We start from the raw sequence: 13,487 nt of genomic DNA on the forward strand, positions 1-13,487 counted from the left end.
CTCAGCTTTGCTTCTGCTTTAGTATTAAATATCATCATCCAATTATTTTACAGTATTAACATTAATCAGAAAAAACAAAATAAAAATGCTTCATAATAAAAGTCATACTTAGAAAATAAACACATTCCTTGTCTTTGAGTAGAAATTAATATATACTAAGAGGGTGTCAAATAAAAAGAATGTATTTATTATCTCAATAGCAGTTTAAATAATTAAAACTGAGCTTTAGTCAGAATAATTCCAATCTGGCAGGTACCAACATATCTATTCACTATGTTGCCTTACTTTTTAAAATGTTCATTGTGTTCTCTATTGTATTATATTATCATTCCACATTTATTCCTATACATTACAGTCCTATTACTTGTTCAAGCCTTTATTCTAACTGTCTAGAAATATTTGTAGCATGTTAACTTTTTCTACTTCTAATCCACTAATAACCTCTAATTTTATCCAAGATAGTAACAAAGGTAAATAAACCAGTTTTTAAGAATCAAAGGAAATTTAGTATTATATTTGAAGATACTTAACCTCCCTTAACCAATACTCTTTTCAAATCATTTTTTAAATAAATTATATGACTTCTGTTAAATGATTTAAGACCATTGACCTTTTATAAAACTACTTTAAAAAACAAAACAGCAAATACCTTCAAATAATAAACCAAAATCTACTGTATTTTAATAAAATGCTATGAAAGGAATGGAAATTTTTCACCATATGGTGCAAGTCAAATTCATATTATCGCCACATAAAGCCTCACAGTAGACACTTCTGATTTATCGAACTTTATAATGCTGTAATCACAAAGATTTCTTAGTGATTAACAATATAAATATAAATATGAACATTGAATAAAATAACATGATATCTCTAATAAGTAACCTAAACCAAGAGAGCCCACGTCCTCTGAACCCGTTATCAGGTTTTCTGATTTCACATCCCTAGAATTGATGATGTCACCTAGTCAAGTAATGAAATGCCTGCAAGCAAACAACCATGCTCAGAGAGCACCAAGAAATCAGTTCAACAGTTCAACCCTATATTCTCTTCTATTGGTTCTTTCATACAACTTATCTTAACAAGCATTCACAAAACCATTAAGGTTGATATCTGGGGACTATTTCTGGGTTTTTACTTCTCTCATCTCCCCAAAACAAGGGATTCTCAGTAGCTCTGAAAACTGTATTTCAGGTCAATTCCATTTGAAAAGGGTGGTCCTGAAACTATCCGTAAGCCAAGTAGATGATCAAAGCCTGATACAGCAGTGTTTCTCAACCTTGACAATTTTAAGGCATGTGGACTTCAACTCCCAGAATTCCACAGCCAGCACTGGGAGTTGAAGTCCACATGCCTTAAAATTGTCAAGGTTGAGAAACACTGTGATACAGTGTTCTGCTACCTGACAGTGGCCTGCTCTTTCATTTTAAGCAGGAAAAAAGCCTTGGATGATTAGTTAGGGCCAAAGAAATCAACATTCTTTTTTACTCATTACTGCTCCTTTTTATTCATATTAGAGCAACCAATAAGGGAAGTCCAAACATTTTGCTTTAAAATTATCTTGTTACTCTAATAAATATATAATTTAATAAATTTGTCTTAATACCATTTATTGCTTCAAAACTGTCTGTATCTAAATATAGTTTGTAAATACATACCTAGGCATACACTCACAATGTCAGGTATTTTGGTAACACAATGTGTATTGGAATCCAAAACAATTTCTATGTTATTCCCCCTCCAGCGGTTTCTGTTACATTCTCCAAGCATTTTGCTAGGGATTGTCAAGGTAACAATGAACATGAAGAATGACTCCACATAATGTGGAAACTGGACATGACTGGATCCTTAAGGAAAAATCTTGTCTCATAAAAACACCATGCAGTACTATTTTATGTGCTGCTTACATAATTTGTATTTTTAAGTAAATATACAAAAATATTTTTTTCGGAATAATTTTTATCAAAGCTTCAACACTCTCATTTGATATTATAGCTCTAGTGCCACCACATTAACTCGGTCACACTAGATATTCTGATAACTGAAAAATAATATTCATCACTAATTTTAACAAACAAGGCTAATATTTACAATATTTTCTTAAAGCTCCTTTTAAGAACCGTGCTTCCCAAAGTGATACACAGTGAGATATGTAAAATTTGTTTAAAAAGTTCATATCTACAGATAACTCATTTAATAAGCTATTCTGCTAACATGGTATAGCAACTAATACATTCTGAAGGAGAATGAAGAATTAAGAGTGCTGGGTTTATTAGAAGGCAATTTAAAACCTCTTGGCCACTGACAAGAAGGCCTGTTCTTAATTCATGCCTACTTCACAAATATCAGCAGCAAATGCTAAGGTAAACAGCAAAGTTACATTTGTGCAGAATTGTACAGGTAAAGCCAATAATTTGGTAATCTGTACCATACCATTAAAGTTTTATGGCTTTATTCTTTAACTAAATAAAGAATAGCTTTATTCTTTAACTAAATGAAATAGCCAAGCAAATGATGTAAGTTGGACTTACAGTAATACAGTATTTTAACAAGTAGTGGTAATGCATAGTAGAAATGATTTTTTTGAAGGAAGAAATATTCTGATATGAAATATATATAGTATTGCTACTGGCAGTGATTGTTACCCTTAATCAGTTGTAATGCTGTTAGTCAACACCTCCTTTGAATGCTAGGTTATTACAGAACATGGTTCCAGACATATTGTTATGAAAACAAACTTGGCAATTTTAATTAGAACTAATTCACATTTTCTGGGCCACATCAGCATTTGGGAAGTTCTATTTTCTATCAACTGAAAGCTCCAGACATATTCAGAGGCTGCTCTTGATAAAGCACAGCGCATTTGGAAATAGCTCAGATCCTATCACTCAAGATAGTCCTTGACTGGAATGTAGCAAAGAAGCAATAAAAAGCACTCCTGGTTACCATTGCCTCTTAGACAACAACAAATAAATCCAAAAGGCCCATAATGATATTATTGGGTGTAAAAGAAGAGCAGAGCTATAATGTTAACAGACTTATAATCTCAAACTGTCATTGGATGAATAAGGAATAAGAAATCTCCCAATTTAGCTTTTGCAACAAAATATCTAGGGAGAAACGCTAGCAATGTGATTAAAGTCTAGGTAAAAAAGTGCTCTAAGGAGATCCTATGGTCAGACTGATCACATGCTATCTACAGATCAAGTAGAACTAAGACATTATCATGAATGGGCTTATTCTCTATTGCCCAACTCAGAGGAAAGGATCAGAACCAATGGATTAAAACTACAAGGAAAGATTTCAGTCTAAACATCACATGGAATTTCTTTTATGAACTGTCTGACAGCGGAAGAGACTGCCACATGAAATTGTCAATTGTTCTTCAGAGGCTGGTTGGTCATGTCCAATGGTAATTTAATGGATCCTGCACTAAGCAGAGTATTAGACTATAAAACATACATGGTCCCTTTTAGCTATATGAATCTATTGATTCTTTATCATTTCCATTCTTGGTTAGCAACTTTCAAAAACCTCTGAACAGAATGGGACAATTCACCATGGCCAACTTGCCAGGGACAACTCGCCACAAGACAATTCAACAAATATAAAAGTTAAATTAATTTCAACAGAACCATGGTCAATAATAATAAAATTAAATCAATCTAGAAATACAAGACGTACAATAATTTTGATGAAAATGTGATCACCAATAATAAAAGTAACTAAATGAAACAATTCAGCATTGAGTTGTCCCGCGGCAAGTTGGCTGTGGTGAGTTGGCCATAATGAGTTGTCCTAGACCATCCGTAAAGCTTAAAATGCACCCTCCCCTCCCCAAAACTTATTTAGAAAGAGCATGTTGAAATCAGTAGTATTTGCACAAAAATCTTTCTTTAAAGAGAACAAAACCCATGCAAATTTTTCAAAAAGCATATTCATTTGGAAGATTCTACTAATGACTAATACAAATGGAAGACGTGTTCTCAAAGCACATTTCTATACCAGCTGTTCAAGAAACCATATCCTTGGGAAAAAAATGAGTGCAACCACTGCATTAATTGAACAAGCATGCTCATGCATAGAAGATGCTTTCACTGGGATTCCTTTTGCTATGGCAAGTGTAAAAAATCTTTGCTTTACTTTATAGACAGCTTCTGCATTTTTATTAAGAAAGGCCCAAAGTTATATATTAAAAATTCTCTATTTGTTCTAAGGAAACATTTCTATTTAGCATTTTAAGCCTCGCAATTGTCAACAACCTCTGATGTTTTATGGAAAGACAAAAACATTTCAAATTCAAACTGTTCTGAATTCCAATACCTGGTGCTGGTACAGAATCATTTATCATTTGGGAGGTATTTCAAATTAAAAGCTAAGAGTTTCAAAGATAAAACTCTTCCGAGATTATCAAGATGTTAAAACTGGCCTGTTAAAGAGTGAATTCACATTCAAAACAAAATATTTAGAAATGGTTCAAATTCAAAATTATTTCCTTCACCTTATTCATAATACTTATGCTACTTTGTTGTGAAGGATGTGTTGTCAGCATTAAATGCAATATTACTTTTAACAGTAAGGCTGGTGCAAGGACCACCTATAAATGAAAAAAAAACTCAATTTAAAAAAATATCCAAACTTACCTGTAACATACCAACTATTTCTACTTTATTAAAAAATATGAATGAATGAAGAGTAGACAACATGTTTTCCTCAAATACTGAAGGAGTAGGTAGAACCATATCTTGAATATACTGTACTCTGTATGTCTGATGTATTTTTTGTTTCAGCTCCGGGTCAGATATTGGAATAACTTCTTTAAATTTTGCAGTTTTTGTCAGAAATTCCCTGTGTTTCCGTGACTGTGATAAAGAAGGATCATATTCTAGACATCCAATTACATCCATTATACATTCTTCAGAAAACATGACTTCAAAAAGTGCAGTTCTATTCAAGAGGAAGATTCCCTTAATAATTTCATACAAATGGTGTAGTCCTTCAGTATTTTCCAAGTCCTCACACACATGAAAAATTTCTAAGAGTTTTTTTATGTAGCCCTCATTTTCAAGTGCTAAAGCAAGTTTTTCACGCCGCAATGGGGAAGGCAGTGAAGATGCCACAAGTTCTGCAATCTCTTCTAATCGATTTAATTCACAGGATGGTAACTCTAGACCTGGAGATGACATATCATCAAAACGTTCCTCTTCAGATTCATCCACAAGATCCTGAGTAATGTCCACTGAAGGGTCTTTTCCCTGGACCTGTTAAGGTTAAAGAAAAGTAAAAAGTGTACCATTTCAGTTGCTACATTTCTACAAGATATATTACTATGTTATGTTTAATAGAATTGAGAATTATACATCTGCATCAATAAATGCAAAATAAAGCACATTAAAAATGAAATACACTACCAAGCACCGTAGTCCTGAATCAAGAAGTTCAATTACATAAAAGGCTATGTTATTGTAGCTAGTATTTCCAATGAATATATACATTAAAAATTAAAGATAACAAAATGCTAAAAATAACTTTTTTGATGTAGCCACTAATAATATGTAACACTAACAACCTTTCTTAACAGCATCAGAATATTATGTAGGCTTGTATTTTTATATTTTGACTTACAATATTTCCAGATGGTGGCAGAGCCTTATATTATAAATTGATGTTTTTCAGTTTTCTGATCTATACAGGTAGTCCACAAGCCAACTTTATTATTATTATTTTTGTATTACTTAAAGTCATGGTCCGCAAGCTTTTTGGCTTGGCAGCCCGACGGGGCAGGAGGAGAGGAGATGGCCCCTTGAGAGTAGTAGGCACGCATGCAAGCGTTCATAGCTCCACTTGCTGTGAGCCACTTGCCATTTGCACAAATGGAGCTACGCGTGTGAACATGCATACCTGCCACTCGTGCAAATGAAGCTGTGTGCATGAGCGCATGCACACGAGCGCTCACCCCTCACTTGTATGGCCCAGTTCCAAACAGGATGCAGTCCACTAGTGGACTGTGGCTTGGGAGTTGGGGACCCCAGACATAAGGAATATTCAAAGTTATGACAGACACTCCAATATTATTTACCCTTATGACTGACCGCAGGGAAGCTGTGGCATTCCCCACCTCTTTCACCCCCATCCCACCCAACCAGGACCCCACAGCACTTGGGTCTACTCCCGAGATGCCCATCACTCATTGTACTTACTTTCTGTAGCTCTCTGCACCTCGTTTTGGGGAAAGAATGTAGGACACATGTCCCAAGACCACACAGCAGTGACTTGAAAGCAGCCACCAGACAAACTGCTTTGTTTTGCTGTTTTAACAAGGTCTGCCCAGCACTGAGGAAGCTCCTGAATGCTGCAGAAAGCTTTTTCAGTGCTATGCAGACCTTGTTAAAACAGCAGAGCAAAGCAATTTGTCCCCAGGCCACAGGGCAGCAACACTAACATGGCCATTTTGTGGCCAGGCCACTTCCAGAATCGCGCCATGCAGCTGTGCAAAGAAGCAATCAATTCCAGTGCTCTAGCAGGCCTTGGAGTTCTACAAAAGGTGAGGAGGGTGCATCTTTCTGCATTCAAATCAAAAGCATTACACAGCTGTATTATTTAATCTACTTACAGTAGACAACTTTAGTCTACTTACAGCAGTGTTTCTCAACCTTGACAATTTTAAGGCATGTGGACTTCAACTCCCAGAATTCCACAGCCAGCATTGCTGGCTGTGGAATTCTAGGAGTTGAAGTCCACATGCCTTAAAATTGTCAAGGTTGAGAAACACTGACTTACAGCTCCTTTAGATTATTTCCAACTACAATTCTGAAAACATAGTGTATGAATTTCAACAGGTGAAACTTCTGGGAGAAATGGAGATAATTTAGTATTGTTAATTGCATTAAGTATGGCAGATAAACATTCAAGGTACACATCTTACCTGACATATTTTTTCCCATATTTCATCACAACCAGCCTTTTCTTGAAAGCTAAGAGCCAGGTCATAGTTCTCCGCTTCAGACCACACAATCAGCGTGTCCTTCAAAATTAATAAATTTATATGCATATGTACATACAGAGCTGTAGTCATTTCTAGTCCAAAGCAGAAAAGGTGTCTTTTTCTAGGCTCACATGATAACCCTAACCAACTTATGCATTTCAGTAAGAAGGTCAACAAGCTGCTTCAGAAGAGACGCAAATTCAGAACAAGCCTCTTCTTACCTCAGTGTGTATTTATCAGGATTGCACTTCAAATATGTTTAAGGACATAAAAGATTATCTAAGAGTTACTATAATAATTACTTTCCTAACAATAGTGTGTAACACAATGACAATATTCATAAAATGCACCTGTAGCGTGTGAAATACAATTGCTTGGCTCATTTATTTAAAACTGATTTTATATCACTATCATATTGTTGGCAGCTTATTAATTTTATATCAAAATATGCTTTAACTGACTCTGCACATCCATTCTGAACAAAGACCATGTCCTCATAGTATTTTTTTTTCATATTATGGACATGTTCTTAAATATCATCACCCTAATTTATCCATTCTTAATGTAACAAGACATTCCTTATTTATTTTGATTTGATTTGGATATATATTGCATTCAAATTGCAGTATAATTCCTCCTATTTTATTAATTTGTCACCCACATGGCCAGAATAGTAAAAAATATTTTTGACTTTTAGTTGTTACGTTCTGTTCATTCACCATTTATCAATTTCGACCCATACTTTATTTTTAGAATATCAAATGACTGTAACATTTGTTACACATTTTTGATAAAGCTTATTCATCTTTTTTATTTAGGTATGCAATTATAATTTTAACAGATTGATGTAGTACAATCACCAAAAACTTGGTAAACTTAATTAAAAGGTATATAATTTGTAGGTATTTAAGGTGGTATAAAACTGTTTCAATAAAATTTATGAGATTCCAGACTCATAAAAATACCGAACAAGCTACTTTAAAGATGACAAAAACTAATTTCAAACCATAGCTGTAGCATGCATTTTGTCCTGAATTTTACTGAAACGTGGATGACAAATTTACAAGTTTCTTCCCAAATCCCTAAGTGTAGATTAAACATTTCTCTGCTAATCTCACAGAAAGACTGGGTATATAATGGCATATTTCTCTGCACTCCAATTTAATTACATAGACAATTTCATTACTCCAAAGCCTTTTTAAGATATATTTCAGTAACAAAGTAATCATAGAGGCTAAATTGAGCACACCATAATTTAGGTAATAGGGATGTATCTTCTTCATGTGCAAGGAAAGTTGTATGTTTTCAATCACATCTGCTACTCTACTTTTTATATATCAATACAAGAAAATATTTTGATCAAGCTACAATCAGATTAATCTTAGATGCAGAAAAGCACTGCAGTCTGCTTAAACTACAATGGAATATTATAAATTATGTCTGCTTGCACAGAATGAAAAAGAGAAACAGAAGGGAAATACATGGAGTCAGAACTGCTGCCTTTTTATCATAATACCTCATTAAGGAGATTTTTAGGGCACAAAGAGAGGTGCACAGAATGAGAATTATCACTAAATATAACAACCCTCACATTCCTCTGATGTGAAGTGGGAGGGGGGAATTGACTGAATTCTCTCTATAAGTGTCTGGTAACACTAACAAATCACATTGCATCTTAAAGTCCTATATTCCAGTGACTGAGGGAAGAGTTTTAAACATTTTCATAGCACAAATATTTCTGCAATTACCAAACCATTAACGAGCAACTGAATTTACTGTTGCTAATCAAATGTAAGAAAATGTATTTTCAATATCATGCTAGAGGTTCACAGCACAGATAAGAACATTTTTGTCAATCAACTTGAAATCTATGAATTTGAAATTAATTTTTAGGATTTTCATAATAACTTTTGTTTGATATTCTATTTTAACTTTAATAAAATGTTGTAATTTTGTTTTATCAAGAAGTATATAAATTCTCCATCTTTATTATCATTACAGTTCCTAAAGAAGCAATACCAAATATCTTTAATTTTTAATTAATTACAAGGAAATAAAACTAACTATTACCTGTTGCTTCTGATATGCAGTATTAGGGTTGATTTTGGACTCCAAAAGTAGAGAACCTAAAGAGCAGGGGAAAATTGTAATATTTATTAAAACAAGTTTATTATTTATTAAGCATTCATATTGCTGCCCAATTTGCACATAGGAAACTCTTGAAGGATTAGAACATTTAAAAATCTACCACATAAAAACTCATGAAAACCTCATCCCACCCCTGAGGCAGCAGCAACACAATCAAATCGACTACTTGATTGGTTCCATCTCCATTTGTGCAGCATATATTTTAAATGTGTATACCATTCCACAAGGATGCTTTAAAACAAAAAAAACCCCTTATCTTATTAGCTCATAACACGTGCCTATTTAAAGAGTAATTTATTGAGTATTTATCCTGTAGAGAGTTCTAGGAACTAACAATGATTAAATTGTGCAATATTTAAAATTAAAGCAAGAGTTAAACTGGATAAACAGACTTTTTCAAGTTCATTCTGGACATGTTTTCTCTCTAATAAATATTCAATTGATAAAAACTACTGTACGCGAAAAAATCCAGATGGAAGAATCAACAAATCACACCTTTTCTAAGCTTTTGGAAGGGATAAACAGAAAGTGTTATTATTCTGTACAATCCGAAATATAGGCAATCAACAATATGAAGATAAGTTAAGAAAAACAATTACAAATTTCCTAAAAACAGCCCCATATATAAAACTGCGCTTTTTAAGCCACTTTTACTAGCCCAGTTACACTATTTAAAAATATTAGGTGGCAATATGAACTTTCCTGGTTTGGAAATAATTCCTAAAGATTGTTTCCCAGACCAGTGAAACTACTGATTTGAACTCACTGTCTGTCAGAATGAAGCAACATTCTGTATGCAATATAGAATATTTTCTCCTACCATTAGCAATAGTTTTATAATTTATCAAATCAGTGGATCAAAAGTTTTTTTCCCCAATCTAGTATCACCCAGATATACAATCATGAAATCTGGGAACTGTAATTTACAACATCTCCAAGCACCAGGTTATATTTGCTTTAATTTATAAACTGCCCAATTTCAATGGACTCTGGGTGATCTACAAAATCTGAAAAATATATAAAAACAGTTAAATCATATTGGTAAGGCTGAATAACAGTTGAAAAATTAGGATGGTGGCAAAGTGAAAAGGTATTTATGTCAAACAGAAACAACAATCTTGTTCCTGAAACTGATTCCCAGTGTAAATGACACTGTCAGGACTATGTTCGTATCTTTTTTATAATACAATTCTATGAAGCATTTTGAAAATAACTGAACATTCTTAAAAAAATAGAAACATCACTGACTTCAATCACAGAATAAAGTTGCTTTTAAAGTTATTTCCTCAAAGCTCAGCTAGAAGGAAATTTTGTATTGCTAAAATGTCATAAAGTTCATGGTTAAATTATTAACACCCTCACTAATGATGGTGTGTTTATTTATAATGGTTACCTTAGGGCACAAAGATAAAAGTTCACTGAAACTGACATGGGAAATAAAACATTTTCATAAAATACTAAAAACATTTACACTATATATTTCAAAAATATTTCAAAATTAGAAAAGTATACATTCCTAAAAAAATCTGCTCCAAATAAGCCCGGAATAAAACTAGAGTGAAAGTTCTTATTATGATGAGTTAAAGTGCTATATTGGTTTTAATGTTTTACAACTTGTCACCAGAAGAACAGGTGAGCTATAAGAAAATGCACTTTGACAACAAGCCTCTACTTTAATAATGTCATTTTGCACTGCACTGGTTTGCCTAACAATTATCACAAATTATTTTGAATGGCATGTAGATAAACAACATCTACATACCATTCAAAAAAGACAATCAAAAAGGCAAAAAGGAAACAAAAGCCAAAAACATTGTCTCACCAGCAAATCAACACCCAGATGAGTAGAGGTGACACCAAGATTAATTTTAGACCAACAATTAAGAAGCAAACAATACTCCAATCAAGAAATTAACAACTCAGACAAACAACCTAACAGTAAACAAGGAACCACCAAGAACAATCCCATCAACATTGGCAGGGCAAGCCACTAGAATTTAAAAAAAGAGCAAACACCACTCCATTCTAGCACATTACCTAGTTAAGTAATGAAATGTCTGCAAGAAAACAACCAACCTTAGAGACCCCACACACACACGCACAGAGTTTTACAATAACAATAATGTATGCTCCTCAATGGTAATGATTAGAATGACTGCCTAAAGTCAATGTATGAATGCCCATAGAAATCATGAAAATGTGTGCAAATATTCATAATAAAAAGAAGGCTATCATAGAATCATAGGGATCTTGGAGTCTTCTAGTCCAACTCCCTGCCAGAGAAGAAAGCTTAAGTAAAGCTTTCTTTACTTAATACACGTAAATTTGCCATAGGCCTGTCTTAAAACTGTAATGTCTACAGTTCAATTTGTTCCTCAACGACTAAACCCATTTCCCAAGGACGTATACTATTCAAAGTATAATAGATTTCCTAATAATCTTGTTATGATGGAAGGGACCATATAACTGAGGGTTGGTTAGGGGAAGATCAAATGCATCTTGCCATCCAAGATGTCAGATGGTCTATATTCTGTTTGGTGGGCAATGTCAGGAACGTCACAGAAATACATTATTATACTAATACAGTTCACATTTTTAGTATAATAAACATAAGGCACACATTTCTAATAATCTGTTGCAACCTTCTAAAATTATTTTATATTCTGAGTCCATCTGAATATTTGGTTAAAATTATGACATCACTGTGTTCTAACTTAAAGCAAATACATTCCTTAATTAGGATCAGATTGGAATATTTTTATGCACATATTAAAAACAAATCTCACTGAAGTGAATACGACTTTCTTTAAAGTAATGACATACTGAAACTGGTGGCAAATTGATTCCAGTTTTATTTTTCCCCTATTAGCTTCCATTCATGCTTGCTTTCAGAATAAAAACCTTCAAACTTGTTATGTGAAACAGCTGTTTCACCTATATGATTAAAAACAGAAGAATAACATGGCCAAATAGCTAGGAATACTAGTACATTGAGACAAGATGGGATTTGAAATTTCATTGGTATAATTAAAACAAGTCACCAATTTCACTTCTGCTTCAAACAAAGATTTTATATGAGAATAGAGACATGCTTCAAAACTGGCAACTTTGGAAACTGTGTTTAACAATCAATTAACATGCTTAAATTATGGATTCCACTTATTCTAAGAAGGGATGATAAAGGATAGGGTTTGTTTTAATTAAAAAGCAAATTAAATTTTTCTACAGAAAATGGAAGACATGATAAAGTATTTTAGATAGTCTACAAAGTTTCTAAGGTAATATAAAAATTTGGACATCTTGTTAAATATTTGGCCATATAGTATTTTAATGGTCTACACCTGAGTTAAACAAGAATACTATAAGCTTAAGCTATTAGGTTATTTAAATATAATAGGAAAAGTCCTAAATGTCTAGGAGAAAGTTTAATTGATACTTTAAATAATTAACACTATCCATAGTCTGCCACCTAGAAAAATTTAAAGCCACATACTTTGATGACAGTTAGGCAACTTACATAAACACAGATGGAAATTTTCTTTTGTGAAAGCTATCATATAGAACAGCGGTTCTCAACCTATGGGTCGCGACCCCATTTGGGGTCGATCGACCATTTCACGGGGGTCGCCAAGCAAGGCTGTCCGCCATTTTTTTTCCCTTTTCCGGCGGGTGCCTTACCTTCCTTGGGCTGGGCCAGCTGGTGGTCGGCCTGCTCCGTCTCTGCTGCTTGCCAGCTACGCCTCGGCCGGCACAGGGGGCAGAAACACGCATGCGCGGCGCTCCTGGGCAGGGAAAGTCCTCGACTTACGACCGGTTGGGTAGTCCTCGACTTACAACCGGTTTAGTCCTCGACTTACGACCGGTTGGGGGTCGCGGCATTAAAAAGGTTGAGAACCACTGATATAGAAAGTAATGCTTACCTGATTCTCACCCTCTCAACTTATGCAGCACAGAAATTCATTGCCCCACATCTAATTATTAGCACATGTCACAGTTCATTAACACAAGGATTAATATATTTGATGTATACTTGTTCAGCTATACTTACCATCACTTTCTGCCCTGACAAGCAGGGACATGCCCTTCAGCCTTTCCACATAGCCAGAGGACACATGTCCAGTGCCCCGATCATCCCATTGTCTGTCTTCATTTAGTGTATAAACCTTCACTCTCCTCCGAGTATCGGTCATTCTGCCTTTTCCAAACCACAAGGGTCTGCGATAAAGTCTATCAAGAAGAGCTGCGAGGGGGGGCTTGGCCCCCCTCAAAGAAGGGGAGCAGAAAAGGGAGCGAGAGTCCCACACAATACCCCAAACGGATCTTTTTTACTGGGACGGTTAAAATAACTGCCTCA

General features: G+C 34.4%; 1 protein-coding gene across 1 annotated transcript in view; it reads right to left on the reverse strand.

Moving 5' to 3' along the window:
- The window catches only part of PPP4R3A (protein phosphatase 4 regulatory subunit 3A), a 30,092-nt gene extending 16,605 nt beyond the window's left edge, over window positions 1–13,487 (reverse strand). Inside the window, exons 1-4 of the mRNA XM_015826688.1 lie at window positions 13,182–13,487; window positions 9,056–9,111; window positions 6,926–7,024; window positions 4,644–5,261 (exon numbers count right to left, since the gene is read on the reverse strand). Coding sequence (XP_015682174.1) covers window positions 4,644–5,261; window positions 6,926–7,024; window positions 9,056–9,111; window positions 13,182–13,323 — 915 coding nt within the window. The 5' untranslated portion in view covers window positions 13,324–13,487. The remainder of the gene's footprint in view (window positions 1–4,643; window positions 5,262–6,925; window positions 7,025–9,055; window positions 9,112–13,181) is intronic.

The sequence above is a fragment of the Protobothrops mucrosquamatus genome, unplaced genomic scaffold (genome assembly GCF_001527695.2).
Source record: "Protobothrops mucrosquamatus isolate PMUCROS unplaced genomic scaffold, P.Mucros_1.0 scaffold_211, whole genome shotgun sequence".
Taxonomy (NCBI): Eukaryota; Metazoa; Chordata; class Lepidosauria; order Squamata; family Viperidae; genus Protobothrops; species Protobothrops mucrosquamatus.